General features: G+C 40.3%; 1 protein-coding gene across 1 annotated transcript in view; it reads left to right on the plus strand.

The window, feature by feature from the left end:
* Positions 1–25,052, plus strand: part of LOC128518710 (sialoadhesin-like) — a 1,187,000-nt gene that overhangs the window by 90,392 nt on the left and 1,071,556 nt on the right. The window contains exons 5-6 of the mRNA XM_053491953.1: positions 22,828–23,163; positions 24,016–24,030. Of these exons, the coding sequence (XP_053347928.1) occupies positions 22,828–23,163; positions 24,016–24,030 (351 nt within the window). The remainder of the gene's footprint in view (positions 1–22,827; positions 23,164–24,015; positions 24,031–25,052) is intronic.

A 25,052-nucleotide genomic window follows, 5' to 3' on the forward strand; every position in this document is an offset into this window, starting at 1 on the left:
CACTGTGATTGTTAACTCTAACTGAAAAAAGGTATTTTAAAAATTACCCAAAGATATAAGAAATAGCCCGTTTTGTTTTTTACCTCACTTTTGACTTTATAAGTATAGGTAAAAACAGTTAGGCCTACAACCCTTAGCCTTAGAGTAAAGTACAGCTAACATGAACATTTCCGTCCTAGGCGGTCGTGAGACATCATACGTTGATAACTCACGGGTTGTGGTTCACTTTTTTTTTCCTTTATTAGTTTTTTTATATTATTTACTATTATTTTTTTTATTGTATTTTTCTTTTTATGTAGCTACATTTCTAAACCTATATATTTTGTATTTTATACGTATAAAACGTTCGCTTTTAGATGAACGTTTCTAAATTTCGAGAACTGATAAGGAGGCGTGACTAAGTCGTCACTACCATATCCACCCAATCACAACTTCCGAGGGGAAACCCCTTTGATTCATTCACTCGTTTGACAAACTCAGCGCGCCTCCCGTACCAGACGCGACTTCGCTGCTCAAATCAAATTCAAATTCAAATTCAAATTTTATTTGTCACATACACAGTCATACACAGTACGAAATGTAGTGAAATGCTTACACGACCGCCAGTGACCTTAAAAAGAGAATTAAAACTTATAAGTAATAAATATCAATAGAAGAAATATGATAGAAAATGTAAAAAAATTAAAATAAAATTTAACTAGAAAAAATAGAACCTGAAAATAGAAATATACTGTACACATAGAACTATAATGGTGTGCAAATATGCATAGAAAAAGTGACTTTGTGCAATGGTTATTAAAGTGTCTTTGTGCAATAGTCCAGAATGTAAACGTAAACATGTAGTGCAGATGTGATGTGCGTGGAGTTGTCCATAGTGTCCATGGATGTATAAAGATTGATTGATTGATTGATTGTGAGAATTGTGAAAATATTGTGTTAGTTTTGCATAGTGGTGTGGTTGAGAGACCTTATCGCCTGCGGGAAGAAGCTCCTCCTCAGTCTCTCTGTGTTGGCCCTCAGGGAGCGGAATCACTTCCCAGACCGCAACAGAGTAAACAGTCCATTGTTGGGATGGCTGAGGTCCTTCACGACCTTCCTGGCCTTGGTCCAGCACCGCTTGGTGTAGATTGAGTGCAGGTCAGGGAGCTCGGTGCGGATGATGCGCTCAGCTGATCGCACCACCCTCTGTAGAGCTCGTCTGTCCTGCATGGTGCTGTTCCCGAACCAGGTCGTGATGTTTCCCGTCAGGATGCTCTCTATGGTGCAGGAGTAGAAATTCCTGAGCACCTTGGAGGGCAGTCTAAAGTCTCTCAAGCGTCTGAGGTGGTACAGACGCTGCCGGGCCTTTTTTACCACGGTGTTGATGTGACAGGGCCATGTCAGGTCCTGCGTAATGTGAACACCGAGGTATCTGAAGCGGTCCACTCTCTGCACTGGGCTCCTGTTGATGATGGGGGTCTGGTAGTTCCTCACCTGCTTTGTACTGAAGTCCACTATCAGCTCCTTTGTCTTGCTGACGTTCAGGAGGAGATTGTTTCTCCGGCACTAGTTCTCCAGATTTCCAACCTCCTCCAGCTAGGCCGTCTCATCGTTGTTGGTGATCAGGCCCACCACGATAGTGTTGTCAGCAAACTTGATGACGGTGGTGGAGTTGGTAGTGGCCACGCAGTCAGAGGTGTACAGAGAGTACAGCAGGGGACTCAGAACACAACCCTGGGGGGCTCCAGTACTGAGAGTGATGGAGGCTAAGACATGTCCGCCCATCCTTACTGCCTGTGGTCTGCCAGTCAGAAAATTGGAGATCCACTGACACATGGATGAGCTGAGTCCCAGGTGCTCCAGCTTGGTGGTGAGTGTGGAGGGAATTATGGTATTAAATGCAGAGCTGTAGTCGATGAAGAGCATTTTCACATAATTCCCCCTCCGAGTGTCCAGGTGAGTGAGAGATGTATGGAGGAGATGTGAGATTGCATCGTCCGTGGAATGGTTTGGACGGTATGCAAACTGTAGTGGGTCCAGTGTGTCTGGTAGTGAAGAAATGATGAAGTCTCTGACCAGGCGTTCAAAGCACTTCATCACTACTGAAGTGAGGGCTACAGGGCGATAATCATTGAGGGAAGCAGGAGGAGGTTTCTTTGGGACAGGAACAATGATGGACTCTTTGAAGCGTGTGGGGATCACCGACTGAGATAAAGAGATGTTGAATATCTCAGTGAACACAGGTGGTAGCTGGTCTGCGCAGGCTCTGAGAATACAGCCTGAGATGCCGTCTGGTTCTGCTGCTTTCCTGGTGTTCACTCTCTTGAAGGCTCTCCTCACGTCATGCTCGGTGATGATGTACGTGCTTCCGGTGCTGGCAGTGACTTCCTGTCTGCAGCCGTTAGCGCCGCGAGCATTAGCATAGCTAGCGTCTTTAGCTGCAATTCGAAGAGAGCATAGAAAGTGTTCAGCTCATCTGCCAGAGTCACGTCTGCGTTTATCATACCGGATGTTGGTGCTTTATAGTCAGTAATTGTCCTTAATCCCTGCCACAGGCTCCTAGAGTCACTCTGTTGGAGTTGTGACTCTAGTTTCCTCCCGTAACGCTGCTTCGCCTCTTTCACAGCCTTCATGTCCCCCATCGTGAGTCCCGTGTTGTAGGCAGCGGTGCGAGATTTTAGAGCGTCGCGTATGGTTTTATCCACCCACGGCTTCTGGTTGGGAAACGTTTTAATAGTCTTTTTTTCCACTATATCATCCGCTAGTTTTCCGATGAATCCCACAACCGCTTCCGTAAACACGCTGACGTCACCATCGGAGCTGTTTCTGAACATGTCCCAGTCTGCGTCATCGAGTGCGTCCTGTAACGCGGCCACCGATTGGTCCGTCCAGCGTGCGACCTCCCTCTGAACCGGAACTTCCTGTTTCAGCCTTTGTTTGTATTTTGGCATGAGGAAAATGGCGGCGTGGTCAGATTTACCAAACGGAGGGCGAGATTGTGCCTTGTAGCCGTCCTTGACTGTGGTGTAGCAATGATCCAGTGTCCTTTCGCCCCTGGTGGGGCAGGTGATGTGCTGATAAAAGTTCGGCGCTGCGCGTTTGAGGTTGGCACTGTTAAAGTCCCCCGGCACAATAAGCGCAGCGTCCCGGTGTTGTGTTTGGTGCTGTGTGAGTGCCTCATGCAGCTCGCATAAGGCAGTGTCCGTGTCCGCTTGTGGTGGAATATAAACGGCACTGATTATGACCGATGTAAACTCCCGAGGAAGGTAAAAAGGACGATACATGATGGACAGTAGCTCCAGATTTGGTGTGCAGGAGCGTGTGAGAGGAACATTGCTCGCGCTGTTGCACCAGCTGCTGTTCACCATTAAACACACGACGCCTCCCCTTGACTTCCCCGAGTCCCGTGTCCTGTCCATGCGGTAAACCGAGAAGAACTCGGCCGGCTGGATGGCGTGGTCCGGCACCGCTGGGTTCAGCCATGTCTCGGTGAAGCAGAGGAGATTGCAGTCCCGAATGTCTCTCTGGAACTTTATCCTGGCCCTGAGGTCATCGAGCTTGTTCTCCAGTGACTGGACGTTGGCGAGCAGGATGCTAGGCAAAGGTGTGCGGTGTGCACGGGCTCTCAGCCTGTTCCTGACGCCGGCTCGTTTCCCTCGCGTCCTTTGTTTTCCCTCAGGATCTCACTCGGCCAGCTCGGATCCGGAGTTAAAAACGTCGAATTTTAAGTACATTGTATATCAATAGAAACAAGAGTGTCTCTATCATAACTAATGAACTCTATCATATGTGTCTCTATCATAAACTAACTTAAAGAACAAAAACAAAGAAACTCTCAAAGACACTACACTCAAAGACACTACACTCTCTTGACATCGGACAAGCTCGCGCAGACCTCGCTTTTGTCTCTTTTTTTCTTTTTCTTAGACTCGCTTGCATGATCGCAACGACGCTTTATTCGCCTCATCGAAACCAATTTTTTCCTTCTTCAACGACTCGGGGCTCTCACCCTCTGGTAACGTTTATTCTTCTACTCTTTAAGTAACTTAAAAACTAACAACTTTAACAGTCCTTAGTCATTCAAAACTCATCCAAGTTTTTACCAGAGTTAATAAATGTTGTTTCATTGTTCACCCTTTGGTAATAAATAAATTCACCCTGTCTTAATAGTTAAACACAAGCACCTTGAAAGTCGAGTCCCCTCACCAAGCATATTAAAAAAAAACAAAAAAAAAACACCCTGAACAAATTCTTATAATAAATAAATAAATAAATAAATACGTATATAAATAATACGTATATAAATGAAATAAATCTATGAAATAAATAAATTAAATTAAATAAGCGAAAGAAAAAAAATCCTAAAAAATCCTAAAGGTTATCCAAAGGTCAACTAAAAGGTCATAAAAGGGGCAATAAAACTGTCAAGATTCAGTTTGACGAAAGATTGATAGGTACTATTTTTTTCTGGAGCACATACTCAGCTGCTGTCCGAAGGCCTTGGGGGAAGGGCGGTACCATTGGCGTCACGACCAGGTACTTAGGGCTCTGGCAGACACAGTCAGCACGGCAATCACCAACTGCAAATACCAACACACCTCCAAGCAGTCCATCATCTTCGTCAGAGCTGGGGAGAAGGTAGAACAACGACCAAGTCCACCTGGAGGGCTTCTCAACACTGCTCACGATTGGAAACTCCAAGCCGACCTGAAGAGACAGCTCAAGTTTCCAGAATACATCTTGACCACTTCATTGCGCCCAGATATGGTGCCAACATCTGACTCATTAAAGCAAGTAGTCCTGGTTGAGCTAACTGTCTCCTGGGAAGACAGATTGGAGAAGGCCCATGAGCGTAAGAGGGCCAAATACGCCGAGATAGTGGTGGAATGTCGTAACAAAGGCTGGAAAGCTTGCTGCGAGCCAGTGGAGGTTGGGTGCCAGGGCTTCGCGGGTCAATCATTACCCCGCATGCTTAAACTCCTTGGAGTAAAAGGGGAGCTGTGCAGAAGAGCCATCGAAACTATCATAGAGGCCACCTGAGAAGGCCTCAAGATGGTTATGGATCCGGAGGGGGGATCCGTGGAGTAGTGGGCCACTTGGACACAAGTCGGGGGCTGATCACCCCTGGCTGGGTCGCCCGAGCAAGGATGTTTGATGATCAAAGACCCAAAACATCCTATGACCTTGGGTTCATCACTGTTCATGTGTCCAACTACACTTGTGGTGTATTGAAGAACAAAATAATGAAGAAATTAACAAAAATGTGGAAGGATCACTTCAGTTCACTGCCCCAGAAATGCAACACTTTCTTGGATAATTAACCAAGGGTTTATTTACGGGTACTAAAACATCGGAGCAATAAATGATTTCAGGAGAGGGCCAAGGCCAACATAAACAAAACACACTCTAACTGTTTGAGGGAATACTAAATAACCTAACCAGGTAAAATAAAGGAAATAATCAACCAAGGCTTTCCCCCACTCCCTTACTAAGTGAAAAACAGGAATAAACATGGGTTAAACAAAACAAAAGGGCACCCTCTCCCTACGGCTCCCATTTAACTATAACAAAAAGAAAAATAACCAAGTTACAATACCTCTTAGTACCACTAACAAAGAAAATATGTATTAAAAAAGGTTGCACCAACTGAAGAAAATAAACATACAACTTACTCACTGAACAGTTATCTGTAATCATTGTTAAACTTGCACCATAACAACAATTGTCTGATAGCAGGCCCTCAACACAATTCTGGAGCAGGGGAGAAGTGAGCTTCTCCTTGGGAATGCGTGCACTGATCATTTGTAGCAGCACCGTCTGTAGCCACCCTCTAATTGCCATCACCTGGGAGCATTTAACTGCCAAGCAAGCAGAGAGAGTGAGAGAGAGAGAGAGAGAGCACACACAGCACAGGAACCAGACAGCCACACCCAAAGGGCGGGATAAACACCCCAAATGAATATTAATACACATACATCCCTAGGGATGTAACAATAAGATTTTTGGGATGATGACATGCAGGCTAGGCAGGGGCCCTGGAATGTGATGAATTGATTGCTCTCTTTGGGAGTCCTGTTTATTCCTACAGAAGTTACATCTTTTATTTTATCATCCACACCTTACTTTTTGCAAATTACATGTTTATACCCACACACACACACACACACACACACACACTTGCTCATGGATATACTTGTGTATAATATTATTTGTAGTTTTCAAGGCTTTAAGTGAAACTATGAATATTGAATACAGAATCCTGCTGATGCTGATCCTGTTGTTAAATGTTACTCTATGTTACTTAAATAAAAGATGGGCCTGCCATTGTGTTTTACAGGACCTAACAAAAGAAGTGTATGTACAAAGTTCATTTATTGAAACCTGGATAAAAACGTACTGTAGTAAAATAAATGTACAAGAAAACAAACTTCACAATTTTGTCACAGACTCCAGGATATCAAAAGTCCTAAATGAGTATTTACTTTTTGGTGCCATAGCCAGGTTATTTATATTCCATACAAAAAGGTTTATATTTACAAATCCAGTAATTACAGAAATTTCATTGGATAAGTAAGCATACTAAATACATTGTGGACTATTATACTTGTACTATTATATTAATAAGCGTGATATGTGTGTGTATTTGGGTGGAAGGCAGTCATAAGTGCTAGTCATAATGGCACAAATAATTTTCTTAAACATTTAAGGTATAATTTAATGCCATTAAATGATAATAACAAGTAATTGTTGTACAAGTAATTGCAAGAAAAAATTAACTTCTTCCTGTAAACAAGGATTTTTGCTACTACATTGGCCACCACCTTAGTGTGTGTGAGCAGACTTTTAAACTGAAATGTTAATTTTCAAACTTTCTTACTTATTTAAGTTAATTTGGTCATTTGAGATTTAGGGTTAAAAGTGCATCACAAATCTGATGACTGTTTTGTCATTTCATGTAAAAAAGCATGTTCTTTGACATTAAGTAAGCTTGTATATTCCATAATGATGTTCTTCAACTGTACATGCTGTATAACTGTCCACACACTATTCAAACTTTTAAATAATTCCACCTCTCTTTTTCCTGTAAGAAGACAACAAATGCATCTTGTCATGTTGAAAATCAATGAAGTTGCATTAAAAAACATGATCTTGAAAATTAGGGGTTGTTGCAGCTTAGTGTGTTTAGGCTCTGGGTTATTGAATACAGTGTATAGTTTATACAGTGTTAAGCATATAGCGGTGCAGTGATAAGTCTGATCACAATAGGAAGCATTTCTGTTTCTTAAAGAAAATTGTAGACATTACACATGCAGCTGTTTTGTTTTGCTTTAATGTTTCATTTCAATGTAAACATTTCAGTTTCAGTCTCAGGTACCCAGCTTTTTCCTGTGTCATTCTATAAACAGACGGTCTGTACTCTGAAGGCGTCATTTGTGAGTATCACATGCTCTTACTCAAATATCAGAATCACCAATGGCTTCTGGTTCTTTCTGTGAAAGAAAAAGCTTAATGGAGGAATGAGGAGCATCCTAGCTTTAGACCACGCAGGACGTGTGAACTACAGTATGTTAAGCTGACAAACTTTAGCTTGACCCTTACAATTACAGCCCTGAGAGTAGAAGAGAGACTCAGGGGAATATTACCTCATGCTTATTACAAATAAAGGGAAGAAATGTCTGAGCTTTGCATGTCTGTGATTAATCATTCACCTTTAACTTCATTTAGATCTTCAGGTAACACATGACACCATGCAAGGAGCTCTAACCTGCAGCACATACTGTCTTTCGATCACCAAATTTTAACAGTACTACTGGCACAAGGATGGACAATACGTCAAAGAACACACAGACACCATGCATACCTTTCCTTTAAAAAATGATGAAGAAGGCAGTTACTCCTGCTCTGTTTATGGCTATTACGATATTCACTCTTATCCACAGTGTGTGTATTCATTTTTCTGATTCATTTTGTTAATTCCATGTTAAGTCATGAGGACTCTCCAGATGTTAGATTATTTAATAGTCATTTAACTGTCATTGTAAGGGTCCGCCACTAGAGGTCACTGTTTTTATTTTGTTTTTGTTGGCTGACTCAATTTCCCAGCAGGCACCTCGGTCAGGTGATGCGAGTGCACACCTGAACCGAGGTAGCCATCAATCAATCTATAAATAGCTGTTTAGACTGGGAAACTGGGTCGAGCATTTTTGGTATCACCAATGTCACTTGTGTGGGCATTTAGTTTTAGTTTATTTCTGTTCTTTGATTAGTTTATTTTGATTTTAGTTGTGTTGACTTGGGCTCTCTTATTGGCAATGTTTCTGTGTATGTTCTGTGTGTCTGTGTTAGTGGAGCTGATTCAGTCCTGTCCTCCTGTGTTCTTGTGTGTTTAGCTAGAGTCAGGTAAGTAGTTAGGAGTGTGTTTAGCTAAAATCTATGTTGAGTTATAGTAACTAGCATACTTCTAGCCATAGCCCCTCTGTTTCTCTAGCTTTTCTGTGTTTCCAGCCTCCCTAGATCCCAGTGAGCCTAGCCTTTGAGTGTCCCCTAGCCTAGCCACTGGGTATCCCTCGTCTGTGTTTTTGTGCCCCCATTCCCTAGTGTGTGTTAAGCACAGCTTAACCATGTTTAGCTAAAAGCCATGCCTAGCTGATTGCCATATCTTTAGTCCTCGTCCCGTCTCTCTCTTGTCTCTACGTGTCTCTACGTCTCTACGTGTCTCTACGTGTCTCCCTCTAGTGTCTCTTTTCTCTCTGGTGTCTCCCTCTAGTGTCCAGTCCCAGCTCCACGCATAGATTGTGTCCTGTTGTGTTTGTCCCTCTGCCTGTGTCTCGCCCTGCCTGTGTCTTGCCAGAGAATCCCTGTTAGCACAGAGTTAAGTATTGTTTGTTTGTTCCTTTGTTTGTGTCTTTATTTATACTTTGTGTTTAACTATTATTAAAAAGACTCTTTTTGATTACATAACCCCTCTCCCTCTATGCCTGCTCCTTCCGCCCACGGTGTTCAACACCTGCCACAACACCCCGATCATGACAGTCATCATCATTTGCATGTCCAAAAATCTAACATGAAGGAAGATTTTCTGAAGATGGAACAATAGAACAGAACAAATAAATAAATGGAAAAAGCAAATCAGCCGCATCCAATCCTTACATCAGCAAGAGCAATGCAAAGCATCGGATGCAGTGGTGTAAAGCACGCCACCACTGAATTCTAAAGCAAGTGTTCTCTGGAATGACGAATCACACTTCTCTTTTTGGCAATCTGATGTACAATTCTGGGTTTGGCGGTTGTCAGGGGAACAGTACTTGTCTGCATTTATTGTGCCAAGTGTAAAGTTCGGTGAAGAGAAGATTGTGATGTGGGGTTGTTTTTTTAGTAGTTGGCCCCTTGCTTTCAGTGAGAGGAAATCCTAATGCTTCAGCATACCAAGATATTTTGGACAATTTCATGCTTCCAACTTTGTGGGAACAGTTAGGGGATGGCCTCTTCCTGTTCCAACATGACTGCACACCAGGCCAGGCCTTCTCTTCCAACATCAGTTTCTGGCAAATGCGCTTCTGGAAAAATGGTCAAAAATTCCATAAACACACCCATAAACCTTGTGGAAAACCTTCCCAGAAGAGTTGAAGCTGTTATAGTTGCAAAGGGTGATATCATCATATTAAACCCTGTGGATTAGGAACTGGATGTTACTCAAATTCATATACATGTGAAGGCAGGTGTGGATACTTTTGGCAATATAGTGTGTATACCAACGCTCCAACTATTTTGCTATTTGAGCCAACTAATAGCAACAGTTAGTACAGTTACAAATTTATACCTCATTCCTGTCCAGTGTAAGCACTATTATTCATTTCAGGTTTCTTTTATACAGTGTTTGTCTCGTTATTATTATTTTTTTTTCAGAAAATTTGCCGTTCCACGCTACTTCGCCTAAAGCTGCTCTCTTCCTCTCAGTACCGTTTGAGTGACGTCATGCAGGCATCTCTCTTTCAGGATCCGCTCTCAGCCATGGCCCCCCTCCTCACCGAGCATCACCATGCCGCTTTAGACCGCCGTCTGGCTACGGTGCTTTAGACTGTCGAGTGCTGTCTCTTACAGCACAAACACTACCACGACGTCATTTACGATATCATTGATTACTCAGGATAGGAAACTGTTTTCTCTTTCTTACAGATGTGGCCATTAAGACTGCGTGTGTTTTCCCGCGAGATGCCGCAATTTAGCGCGCGGTGTGCTGCGACTTGCCGTAAACAACATTCGGGAATTTAAAATAAATGTGTTATGCTTCACAGAATATCCGCCAGATGGCGCATGGAAGGACTTTATCTAAAAGCTGGACCAAGTACTGTACAACGAAGAATTGTATATAATTACTTGGCAAACATGAATTTTATTTTGTTTACAACAGATCTTTCATGATAAATGTGTGTATATATGCTTCATATTATTTTCACAATGATGAAATGAGATGCCCAAATTCGTGCTTTAAAAGTTGCTTATATAGTTTTTGTAATGTCCTAATAGGGACAAAACAGTGAAAGACATGGCAATGCTTTGGTTTAAATGGTGTTGAAATTAATTTAATTTCCTGATAGTAGGCTATCTGATAGTGTTAACTATGTGAATGTCCTGATTCGTGAATATGCCAACATATTTAAAACGTAAAAATGTGTCGACATCATCAGAAGACATGAATGAACAATATATATATATATATTATCATAGTAAGTAAATATTATTTTATGAACATGAAGTTTTTCTGGCTTTTTATAATATTCATCATATTTGCTGTTTGTGTCCAGCATTGAATAATTATTTCATTTATTATTTAATCACGGCTGGAAATAATAGCTGGAATGTGATGTGATTGTGAATTTATGACTGAAATAAAGCTGTTTGTCTTTTGTAAAGTACTTTCACTTTACAAAAGGCAGCGTTTTTATCAAAAGGTTGATAAACGCGTGTTGTACAGTATATACACCGCGACAGCGCGCGCAGTTACTCACTTCTCACCTTTCATGTAGGTCTGCTCGGACTTATTAATTCGTTTTAAACCCCTCAAAAATGTGTGTGTTTACAGCTCAAAACCTCCATCAGTTATTAAAGATAGCATCTATTTAGAAAAAATGCCCCAGTGATTTCGGAGCTTCAGGTAATCTCCCGGCGCTCTGCGCATAACACCGGGCCAACTCATGTCGGAAAGAATTTATAAACGGTTTCTAAACGTGGGCTATTGTTTTTTTTACTTATAATATTTGTTAATTTAATTTAAATGAGGTTTGGGCTCAGGACTTTGATTCGGCATCGTGATTCTCCTCTTTAATTTACTACATAGTTTTAATCAGCACTCAGCCGCATGCTGCAAGTTTTCCAGAGCGCACCGGCAGAAGTAGACTAATGATTATGAACGCGTCGGGAAAACAGCAAGCAGACTGACTCTGACCATTTTAAAAAACGTTTGCGTTCATTTTCTGACGCGCTCAAGTTCACCAAAAACAATACAGAACAGCGCAGCTTATTTGCTTTCAAACATTTACAAAATCACGTTTTTTTGTTATTGTGAGTGCGCTTAAATAAAAGTTGAGTCTTATAAAGGCATGTAGTCTTATATAGTTTTGCACATTAATCTGAGTCCTCATCTGTTACATTTTTGAGGACTATAGTTTTTTCAGCCTGTCACGGCGTGCGCCCAAATCAATATCGCTCCTCGCTCACTAGTTAGGCGGCCTCACCTTCAGATATGCGAAGCAGTGGGGCCACGGAATTAGGCACGGATGGTAATAGTTAAAATATTGTGGCGTGGGCGGGTCGGCGGCTGACGACCAGCATGCCTTACGAGGATGTCGGTGTGTTCACCATATTGGGGAAAGGTGTTTTGGTTAGTGGCTTCGGCCCTGTTGTGTGTGAGGGGGGTGTGACGTGTAAAATGTGCTCCAGTTCAGGCTGACGCTGAATTGGATGTAGGCTCCTGAGTGAAGGTGCTGCTCATGCCATACCTGCTGTGTGCTAAATAAAGTACTCCCAGCCATTGCATTGGGCAGCAAATAAGCTCACTTGTCTCTCCACCATCCTTCCCGGCGTAAAAACGCTACATTGGTGTCAGAAGTGGGATGGAGAGTCACGGATTCGAGCGCACAACGGAGGACCTTCTGAAAATCCAAGCGGGCCGCCGAGTAGCGGAGCGACTACTCGCGCTGAAGAAGCGCTTTCCTGGCGGAGCTAGCGTGAGCACACTACGTCAACCAACGCGGAGCGGGAAGCAGAAAATCCCAGATACAGCTCCTTGCGCCGTTAGCCGGCAAAGCGACCTGCCGTTGCGCGAGGCCGAGCGCGCTGAGCCCATATCGGCGGTACATCACGGCGGAAGAGCCGAGCGACCGCCCGCAGCTCAGTGGCGCTCGGTTCGTGAACCTAGCCGGGGACAGGGCTACCTGTCGCGGCTAGGCAACGAGCAGCTCGACGTTTCGCGGCGAGGCAACGGCGCGGGTGACCGTAAGGAGGCGCTGCGCGAGGTCGAGCGCGCTGAGCCCATAATGGCGGCACATCACGGCGAAAGAGCCGAGCGACCGCCCGCAGCTCAGTGGCGCTTGGTAGGTGAACCTAGCCGGGGACAGGGCTACCCCTTCCGAGATTCCGCGACGACGCCAAGGCCAGGGACCGCCAGACTACCGCTGCAACGTTCTCAGGCCTGAGGGACAGCCGGACTACCGCTTCAACGTTCTCAGGCCTGAGGGACAGCGTACACCAGCAGCCGCTAAACTAGCGCCGGGTGGACATTTGGGGAGCCCCGCCGGGCTTTACATCGACTGTGTGCTGGACGGCGTCTTACTGCGGGCGCTCGTGGACACCAGCTCCACTGTTTCCCACTGGTTGTGGAACTTTAAACCGCTCATCGCCAGGCAGAAGGGCCCCACCCAGCGCTCGCGGGCACCACTGCAAGACTTTTGGGTGGGGGCACCTATGGGGCGAATGGGCGTGGACACTCACAGCCAGCTCGGCTCTCCGATGTCATCTACCGGATGCGGTTGGCAGGGCGGGCAAGAGTTTTGCTCCACCAGGACCGTCTTGCGCTTCGCCAGCCGCACGCCGGGGAATCATCAAACTTTGTGGAGGCCGGACCGCCTCAGGACTACATTCGCGTTCATCCCTCACCTGCCGGGGGACGCCGGCGTTCCCACCGCCAGCGCCGACCGCCTCCACGCCTCCAAGGCAAAGTTCGTCATGGTGACCAGGGACGGTCACAGCTCGGGTGGGGGCAGTGTGGCGTGGGCGGGGTGGCGGCTGACGACCAGCATGCCTTGCGGGAATGTCGGTGTGTTCACCGTGATGGGGAAAGGTGTTTGGGTAAGTGGCTTCAGCCCTGTTGTGTTTGAGGGTGTGTGTGACGTGTGAAATGTGCTCCAGTTCAAGCTGACGCTGAATTGGATGTAGGCTCCTGAGTGAAGGTGCTGCTCATGCCATACCTGCTGTGTGCTAAATAAAGTACTCCCAGCCATTGCATTGGGCAGCAAATAAGCTCACTCGTCTCTCCACCATCCTTTCCGGCGTAAAAACGCTACAATATATTGGTTCATATTTGTAAAACAAAGGAAGGAATAATAAGTCAAACAACATATAAAACTACAATATTTTCAGTGTCCAGTAGCACCAGTCTCACAGAGACCCAGAAGGCTTAAAAACAGTTTGACAGCAAAATGAGACATTTTGTCAGTATTGTGATTTTTTAATTTATTTATGTATTTTAAAAGATGCAAGACAATACTGCCAAAATGTATCATTTACATGCTGTTAGAAAATATTCTTTGCATAGTCTCTTATTGAGTCACAAGGGCGGTAAAAAGCATTCATCATTCAAAGTTATTCATATCAGTGTAGTTAGTATGATTTTGAAAGTGTTTTAACACCTGGCACAGTTTAATCCCAGTAAACAATCAGACTACATGTGCAATGCCATAAAAAAAAAGTTTTTTTTTTTTTTTTTTTTAAATTGAAGCATTTTTGCCGCTTTCCACATGGTGTGGCATTGCTTAAATAATAGTATAAAATCGTCCAGACTCTGGTTCCAATCCTGCTCTGGGTGAAAATGTAATAAATTTAAATACTTTGTTTTACACTGTTTGCTTATGATAATCATTAAATTATAGCAACTGTGAGGTAAGTGCTAATGTGTTTTAAAGCTTAAGAAAAAAAAATTCTCAATTGCAAACATGCATTTAGTACTCAAGCATAACTTGATAATGTAATGGCAATATCATGGCATTTTAGCGCATAACACTGGCATATTGAGCACTGGCTGGGAATCAAACCCGGGGCTTCCGCATGGCAAGCGAATCACCTACCACTGAGCTACCACTGCACATTTATGTTTAAAGCGCATAAAAACAATAAAACAATACTGTTATAGGCTAAAATATTCTACATCTTTGTAGTCCTTTTGCACACACGCGGGTGCGTTACAATAATAATAATAATAATAAATTCTGAGAACTACTACTACTAATAATAATAATTCTGAATAAAAATGAAGAATAAATACATATCAGTGTGAGCTCAACACGTTTATGAGCTCTGTCACTTGCTGTCAATGGGCGCCTAAGAGACACAACATTTTTCGGCTTCAGTAGACACACAATACTTTAGACTGAAACACGACTGCCCCCTACAGGTAATGAAGGGCATTTTCACAGCTTGCCGCGCGCAGCCGTGGCAAGTCGTGGGATCCCTTTTCCGAAAAGTCGTGGGATCCCTTTTCCGAAAAGTCGTGGGATCCCTTTTCCGAAAAGTCGTGGGATCCCTTTTCCGCGTTTTTAAAGGCCAGATCTGTAAGTGTTGTTGCCTAATTTGTTTCCTGTAATAACTGTATTTAATGCCAGTATAGTATTGCAGCATGGAAGACTAAAAATGTGACCGTTTCAACATTTTAAACCGTTTCAACATTTCATAAGAACACTTCTACTTTTTAAGCAGAGACACTACTTGTTTATTTCTATTATACTGTATATTCATTTAAATAATAAAGAACATTTAATGTTTTTACTTTTCTGAAGCTTTTCTTTTTGTTTGGCTCATCTAACACCAGTAACCTGCTTAGGGCTTTGTGAGAAGGGACATACCAGGAATAGATATTTAGATAACTATTAAGACACATTTTTCATTTTCTATTTACTTATATTAGTCTGCAAATAATACACAATAAAATCCATGTGAAAAAAAAGCATATGTTCCAATACAGGCTAAAGCTCCACATTTTTATTTCAATGCTTTACAGGTATAGGACAGAAAGAGCTGTACAAACTTATCACCACGGCTTAATTAACAACATGCTTGTTAGATCCAATCCCAACCAGATTTCTAAAAGAAGCGATGCATACAGCTGGAGAGCCGCTTCTAAACATTATTGTTAAAGTTGGCAGTTATTAAGCCTCTTCTTTAATAATTTAATTTAGACCCGAATTAAATAAATTACAGACTGATATAAATAATATAAAAATATTGAAAAAGGTGGTGTCAGTTTAAATATGCACCTTCTTACAGGAAAACAATATTCATAAAGAATTTCAGTCAGGTTTCAGGCCCCATCATAGTACAGAAACTGTACTAGTTAAAATCACAAATGATTTGTTTTTATCTTCAGACCAAGGCTGCATCTTGATACTCATTTTACTTAATCTTAGTGCTGCATTCGACACTATAGATCATAATATTCTCATAGATTGCTTGCAAAATCACAAAAACATGGTATTCAGGGACAGGCATTAAAATGGTTTAGATCCCACCTGTCTGATCGATACCATTTTGTAGATCTGAATGGAGAACTGTGCGGTGTAATGCCAGTGAAATATGGGTTCCCACAAGGGTCAGTTTTAGAACCTCTGCTGTTCTCCATATACATGCTTTCCTTGGGTAACATCTTTAGAAGACATGGACAAGTTTACATTGTTATGCTGATGATACCCAGTTATACATCTCAACAAAACCAGACGAAATACCCAACTTGTCTAGATTCATTGAGTGTGTTCAAGATATAAAAGATTGGACTTACCTTACTAAATTCAAATAGGACCGAGATATTACTTATTGGCCCAAAAACCAGTACACAACAGCTTTTACAATTCAGCTTGCATTTAGAAGGATGTACTATTACTACCAGCTCAAAAACGAAAGAGCTGGGCATAATATAAGATAGTAACTTATCCTTTAAAAATCATATTTTTAATATTACAAAAACAGCCTTTTCTACCTTAGAAATATTGCCAAGCTTGGATACATTTTATTCATATCTGCTGGTTCATGCATTCATGACCTCCAGACTGGACTATTGTAATGCATTACTAGGTGGTTGTCCTGCATCCTCAATAAACAAGCCACAGTTCAAAATGCAGCTGCCAGGGTTTTTACTAGACCAAGAAAATATGATCATATAACCCCAATACTATTATCCCTGCACTGGCTACCTGTTTAGTTCATAAATAATTACAAACTAGCATTACTTATGTACAGTACAAGGCTCTAAATGGTTTAGCTCCCACATATCTAGCCGGTCTTCTGACACATTACAATCCACCACGCTCCTTAAGAGCCTTCCACACAGTGTTCGGGGCTCAGACACAGTCTACCAGTTTAAAAGTAGACTTAAGACACATCTCCATAATTTGGCATTCACATAATTCATTCCAATGACCTTTAGAAAGGTCATGGAATTACATACATACATCCAGTACATCTAAATGCACACTCCTATCTAGTCCTGCTAATATCCTGAATGGATTTCCACCTGTTCTTACTTTCTCTACCCATCCCGATGCATCTGGAGATTATGCCAGCTCCAGTAGGCAGAGACCAACCCTGCTAAGATCTTAAGGCACCCAGAGAAGGACCAGCTCCAGCTGGATTCTGCTTCTTGATGGTTTGGATCTGCACATGCTGTTCCTAAGCTCCCAGTGATCCAGATTCCTCTTTGTCCTCTGCACCTGCTGACTCATCCCTGTGCTAAACTGGACTTCATGATAACTTCCAGCAGCCTAACACACATGATGTTGTTATATAATTCCTGTTATCGGGTATTACCCAAATGAGGATGGTTTCCCTGTTGAGTCTGGTTCCTCTAAAGGTTTCTTCCTATTGCCATCCCAGAGAGTTTTTCCTTGCCACCGTTGCCAACACCCTTGGCTTGCTCATCAGGAAAAATCTCATTATTATCTAAACACATTTTTTCTCACTCATACACACTTCCATTTTGTGAAACTGCTTTAAAACAATTACCATTGGTAAAGAACTATATAAATAAAATTGAATCGAATTGAATACTTATTTCTGCATCGTTAAAAAAGTCAAATGAGTGCACATAATCAAATGTAACTCTACTGAACTTCATTTAAAGTTATGAAATATTGGTCAAAGATCAATACTAAAACAGAATTGAGAGTCTTTGCTGTTCACTTCAAGCCCAAGATTAAAATAACTGGAAGGAACTAACTTCTGTTCTGACATTCAGCTTCTTACTTCATATCCTGCAGGCTTAACGGAAACCCAACCAACACACACACACACAAACACACACACACACACACACACACACACACACACACACACACACACACACACACACACCCCTAATTTATCAAATTATATGAAAGGGCTGAAGAGGAGGTAACGGCAAAAAAAAAAAAAGGTAACAAACAATATATATATATATATATATATATATACAAAAAGAGATTTCTACTATTTAGTCCATATGTCCAGGTAAGTCTTATTATATTTTAAATCATTGTATTATATAATGTTGTTTTTAACCTCTAACCCAGTCCTGTCTTGAAACTATTGTGTTATCTAAGACTGATTGAAATGGAAAATTTCATAAGAACACTTCTTTTCTTGAGCAGAGACACTACTTGATGATTTCTATTATACTGTATATTAATTTATATATAATAAAGCACATCTAATGTTTTTACTTTTTTAAAGCTTTTCTTTTCGATCTTTAGATATTTAAATAAATATTAAAATACAATTTTTATTTTCTATTTAATTATATTAGTCTGCAAATAAAATGCAATAAAAGCCATGGGTAAAGGGCATTACCTGTACTATTTTGTACTAGTTTTATGCTCATGTAGTGATAGATTAACAAGTTTGTTTATGTCAACCTTCTTTTACAAAATTAGTAAGTAGGCATCATGGGGTGATGGGTGTACGGATAGTTTTGATACATCTAAACTTTAAATTGAAGATAAAAATTCCAGCCTATGATTGGGACGAAGAGATTTTCTTTTGCATACATGAGCTCATGGTTGTTCCCGACTGACTTCATTATGATCTTAAGGCAGTAAAGTAATACATTTTTCTATGACTATTTCATTTAACTGTGTAAAACTTTGCTTTGTGATGCTAATTAGTTAAAAATATATATAAGAATATTGTACATTTATAGGCAATTTGAAATTTTATTTTAAAAAAAATTAAGAAATGAAGCATTTCATTTTTTTCATGTATCATTTTATAATTTAGAATAATACTACCTACGATTAATCTAAATGTATTTGCTATATTTTAACACATTTGTCATTCACTGCATATATTGTACAGTACTGTGCAAAAGTGTTTAAACACCCCTTATTTCTTAATATAAAATTAAATACAATTATATGATGGTTTACGTAACATGGTCAGCAGCAACCTCATTTCTCCTCTCGTCTGCCCCTTAGCGTTTAACATCACCTGTATAATAATCCTGATATATCTTAAGAGAAACCTTAATAAACACACACACACACACACACACACATATTCACCCGTGCCCACTTATAGTAGTTTAGGCACTCCAGGTCTCTGTGTGCACAAAACAATCTCATGCTCTAAACTGCACAGCCATAGCTGATAAAGTTACAAAGGCATGTAAGAGGGTCGCTCTTGGCATTTTTCATAAAACTCCATTAATATTACAGGTGAAGCGCAAAGGTTGGCTCTCAAATCAACCAGATACATACTGCCACCTGCTGTATACTTCTATTTAGTCCATACAGTATTTCCAGGTAAGTCTTATTATATTTTAAATGACTATTATATATAAGGTTGTTTACAAACTCTAACCCAGTCTTGCCTTGAAATGATCGTGTTATCTAGAACGTCTGTTTAATAATTACAGGTTAAAAACAGACAAAATCTTAGAAGCTATATAATATTTTAATTTGGCCAGCCATATGTGAGGATTTGGAATAAACTTTAAAATAAAAATGGCCATAAGCATGTCTGCATTACTCTTGCTTCATAAAAGTAACAAGTTCCTACACACTAAATATTTAATTATATAAGAGAAAAACAGTTTAATTCTTTAAACAACCTAATAAAAAGAAGATCTGAAGAAGAGTTTGAATCAAATTTAAATTTTATTTGTCACATACACAGTCATACAGTACACAGTACGATATGCAGTGAAATGCTTATACGACCACTCGAGACCTTAAAATCAAGATTAACAATAAGAAATTAATTATAGAATAGAATAAAAATTAAATATAGAAAAATGTATAGGAAAAAAACAGAAGAGCAAAATATAAAAAAAAAATATTTAAAAACAACGTAGCTGTACAGAGTATAGACAATGGCTGTACAAATATGGAAACTGTTGTGGAAATTGACAGAATTTAAATAGAAATGTCGGAGGGTGAAAACATGCATGAATGTGAAGATGTAGTGACCATAATGGGCAATATGCAAAGGTGTGCAAAATAAAATAAAATAGAAATGTCCAGGGTAAGTGCAAATGTGCATGAATGTTCAAATGTATAATCTCCCTAAATGTCTCTTTTGTGCGAGCAAATCTCCATAAAGTGCAACAAGAATGTTTTAGTCCGGTGTGGTGTAAATGACTTTTAAGGCAATGTTATCTCAGGTGATGAAACAGAGGGACTAATCTCTCTCTTTTTATTTGTCCTGCTCATACAAGCAGACAGTAAATTATTTTTTTATTATTATTATTATATATATATATATATATATATATATATATATATATATATATATATATATATTTTTTTTTTGTTTTTACTGGAAACAACATTTTCAATGTCACTCCTGATTGAGTTAAGCTAAAGCTGGACATTTGGATATAGCTGCATTCCACTTTACAAAGATGACAATTTCTTTTAATATAGTAATATAAATTATGTTTATAAAGCAAAATGGTATATTACATACACACTACCGTTCAAAAGTTTGAGATCACTTGCAAATTTATTTTCTACATTCTACAACATTACTAGGGATTTCAAAACTATAAAATGACACATATGGAATGAGGTAATTACTTAACAACAAGAAAAACAACAGTTAGTTGTTATTTTAAGACACAGAGGTCAGCCTTTCTGTAATAGTTCTTGCAAGAACAGTATTGTGTCAAGTGCATTTGCAAAATCCGTCAGGCACCATAATGAAACCTGGCTCTCATGAAGTCCATCCCAGGAGGGCGAGACCAAAACCTACCTCTGCATATCAGCCTGAAAAGTGACCAATTAACAGCACCTCAGATTAAAGGTCCTCACTTCTCAGATTAGAAGTCTTTACAGAGCAGAAGTAGCAGATACATCTCACCATTAACTGTTCAATGGAGATTAATGTATTTTTTGAACGCCTTCAGCCTTTACAATGTAGAAAGAAATAAAAATCATACACACTCTTTTGTTTGGTGATTTATTTTCTACATTCTACAACAATACTGGAGATTTCAAAACTACAGTATAAAAGAACAAACAACTTCTTGAATGTCATCAAAGCTGAGCTGTTTTTTGTTTTTTTGCAAAAAGAGTGGTATAAAGTTTCTCAACAGCAATGTGAAAAAACTGATTTCTTTATGTAATTTAGCCAAAGCATTAACACAATTTGTTTACAAATTATTTGCATTTTGTTTTATTTTAGTTATTAAAGATCTTGGGTTTTTTTATTTGTTGTGGTAATGTCAATTCCTTTAAATATACACTCTTAGATTTTAAATTTAGGAGAAATATTGTCAGAACGTCACAAAAATTATTATTTTATTAAAACTGTTCATATTACCAATACATGCACCTGTAAGAAAAAAAACATAAGAAACTGATTATCTTGCATTGTTCTATCTTTTTTTCCAGGGCTCTCTCTCTCTCTCTCTCTCTCTCTCTCTCTATATATATATATATATATATATATATATATATATATATTTATCTATCATTGTTTTTAGTAAAACAATGGCCATTAAATCCAGAATTCTGCTGCTAATCCTGCTAGTACATATTACAGGTAGGGTTGCTTATATTTGTTGTGTGTAAATATATTACACACACACACACACACACACACACACACATAAACATCAGATGGTCTCCAGCATGGCATGGCTCGAATCAGATATGGAAACCAACTGTACTTAAACATGAAAGTGGACTGCTGTTCAGAATGTTATGGCATCCACACTCCAGGTGTATGTGTGCACAAAACAATCTCATGCTCTGAACTACTAATTTGTTACTAATGTGTAACAAATTAAAATGTGATTGAAGCAAACCAAGTTATGCCCTTGTAATAATACGCTTAATGATTTAACTTTTAAAAAAACTAATTTAATGCTAAAATAACGCTTTAACTATACCATATTAGATTAAATGCATATGAGTGTGTGAATTATAAACATATTAATTTCATTTTTTAATATTACATTGTTATAAATCTTTCAGTTTCAATCTCAGGTTCCCGGCTTTTTCCTGTGTCATGTAGTAAACGGACAATCTGTGCTCTGAAGGCGTATTCTGTGAATCTCACATGCTCTTACTCAAACACCAACATCACCACTGGCTTCTGGTTCAACGTACAGGACAAAGCTAAATGGAGGAATGAGGAGCATCCAGAGGATTTAGCTTTAGACTCAGACTACGCAGGACGTGTGAACTACGTTAAGCTGACAAACTTAAGCTCGACCCTTACAATTACAGACCTGAGAGAGAGAGACTCAGGGGAATATCGCCTCATGCTCATTACAGATAAAGGAGAGAAATGTCTGAGCTCGACTGGAGTTGATCTAACAGTTACAGGTAACACAGCCTGCAAGTTTCTAATAATCTGTCCTGCTTTACATGTCTGTGATTAATCATTCACCTTCAACTTCATTTAGATCCGCAGGTCACATATGACACACACACGACACACGGACCACAAGCTCTAACCTGTCGCACATCCTGTCTTCCGACCACATTTCAACGGTACCACTGGTACAAGGATGGACAATACCTCCATAAATACACAGACAACATGGATACTTTCCCTGTAAGAAATGAAGATAAAGGCAGTTACTCTTGCTCTGTTCACGGCTATAACGAAATTCTCTCTCGTCCACTGTGTGAGTATCTATTGTAATCATGGGCCTGAAAGTTTAGTGCTGTTATGGTTTATGGAGGTCTGACTTCATGACTGAAGCAGTTATAAGATTTGTCTGATTTAATTGATTGTGCAATTTAATCAATCTTTTAATGGTTGATTTATTTAATTGAATATTTTGGTGCTTATTCGATTCAGAATTTTTCTTCATTGTTGATGTAAACTTGTAGCATTAACTGCTCTAAAATTGTAGAAAAATCCTTATAATATACAGCTTTTGCAGAAAGTACAAAACCTCTTACATATTCCGCAAATACTCATGTTTTGTGAGATTACTGCTTCTTCTTTTGAGTTATTGAATTGAACTGAAAATTGCAATGCTCAAAAATCTAACCAAATTGAATTGAACAAGGATTCACAGCTTACTTGTTATCAGAATAGTTTCAAAATCTGTTTCATGTTATATCTTGTTGAAATATTGATCTGTTACTATTTCAGGTGTTGGTGAAAACTGTTGGGCTGTGACCTACACAAACATAAGAGTCTGTGCTTTGGACGGATCTTCAGTGGAGTTTGCTGGAAGTTACTCACATCCCAGTGATCAGAGAGTTAATAATGTATTCTGGCATTCTATTCAGTCACGAAAGGACTTCCTGGACCTGAGGCAGGAAACACAGTTTTTAAATCGAGTTGAATATGTGAACAAAGACAGAGACAGCAATTTAAAAATGATCCAGGTGACAAAGAAGGACTCTGGAGAATATCGCCTTAGAATCATTACTAATGATAGAAAAGGATTCTCTGGTAGACCTGGAGTGGTGTTGAATGTTACAGGTTTGTCCAACACTGAACTGTCTCTAGTTCTGCTCTCACTGTATCAGTGTAAATCTAATGTTTTAATCATGTTTCTTCTTTCTTTGCACATTCAGATCTGCAGGTAAGAGTGAGTGACTCTACAGGGGCATCAGAAGGACAGATTCCAGTAACGCTGAGCTGTATCACCTCCTGCACTCTGTCTAACATCCCCACTTACGTCTGGTACAAGAACAGACAGCGTGTTACTGACAAACTCACCAAACACAACAAGCTCTACCTGATCTCCATTAAAGATGTAGGAAACTACTCCTGTGCCGTGAGTGGACGTGAGGATCTTCGCTCTCCTGAACAACCTGTTCCACGTGAGCAATAAAACCAAGCCATCATATTAAGGGACTCCCAGGATTTTTGACAGCTGAAACCTTAAAATAATGCCTTAAATAATGCCTTTTACATGCCTTAAAATATTTCCTTTTAAATGTATTTTCAGGGGGGCTGGTTTCAAACTTCAAAAAAATATATTGTTCAAAGAGAAGAGTTTGTCCCTGTTAAAACATGCACTTCCAAATTTAAAATAAAGTTGCAAGCACCGATGAGCGGGCCCAAGCCAACCTGTTTGTCTTTTGGGCATGTTAAGACCTACAAAAAGCCATCACTGCACACCTTGCACAGTTCACACAATATGCTGTAAATAATAGGGCTGATGTCAGCTTGGAGCCTAAATATTTGTCATGTCAAAAGTGTGTGTGTGTGTGTGTGTGTGTGTCCGCGCATGTGTGAGAGTGAGAGATGCGGTGTGTTAGTGTTAACATTTGGTGTGTGTGTGTGTGTGTGTGTGTGTGTGTAGAATAGGGGGAATTCTATGTTAAGACCTCCGAAAAACTGGTGTGTTTGTGTGTGTGTGTATGCATGCATCTGTGTAAATGTGTGAGAGTAAGAGATGTGAGTGTGTGAGTGTTAACATTTGTGATGTGAGTGTGTATGTTTGTAATGTATAAATGTGTTTATGCGTGTGTATGGGTTTGTGTGTGTGAGAGAGAGAGATGTGTGTGTGTACAGTAGGAGCCATGTCAAATGGCCGCCTGGACCATGGTGGGTCCCATCGCAAACCATGACAATTCCAAAGATTCTATTCAAGTCGAGTCAATTCAATTTCATTTTTATTTTATTTATATAGCACTTTTAACAATGGTCATTGTCTCAAGCAGCTTCACAAAAATAGAAGAAATTTTTAAAAATACAATTTATGGAAGTGTGTTGTAACAGGCGGTTGCCTAGTTACGGGCTCACGGCCAGTGGGGGGCGCTGTGGGGACCGTCTCCATAAAATTGATAATAGAAGAAGAGAGACTGGGCCTAGGAGGCAGCAGCAATATCACAGCCGAGGCTAAATAACTAAATGCTAAGGCTAAAAGCTACACACTACAGTATATATGTTATGAACCCAAATGCGGGATATTCTTGTCCGGTGCGCATGTGAGTACAAAGGTTAAAATGTTTATTTATGTATGAGGCGCATATATTTCACTGTTTGTGAAACCTCACTTACTGTGCATTCATGGCATCCCTCCTGCTGTGGTCATGCAGGAGGGTTTTTTTTTGTGTCTTTTTTGTTGTTCTGTTTGTGTTTGGTATGTGTGTTTTCCCGTGAGTGGGTGTGACAGCTGGTCCTCCGGGATTGACCGAACACGTCAGCGGCACTGTGCACGCGCAACCGAATCTTCGGCTGCACCTGCGTCACCAGTAAAGAGACGCCGCTCGCTGCGACCATCAGGCGTGAAGTGGGACGGCCTCTGGTTTTGTTTATTTTACTTATGGACTTGGGTTGAGAGAAAAGGATGCTGTATGAGTGCGAACACGGACTGTATGAATGTGTATGAGTGGCCAGAGAGTGAGTGGTAATTTGTA

The sequence above is a fragment of the Clarias gariepinus genome, chromosome 3 (assembly GCF_024256425.1).
Source record: "Clarias gariepinus isolate MV-2021 ecotype Netherlands chromosome 3, CGAR_prim_01v2, whole genome shotgun sequence".
Lineage (NCBI taxonomy): Eukaryota > Metazoa > Chordata > Actinopteri > Siluriformes > Clariidae > Clarias > Clarias gariepinus.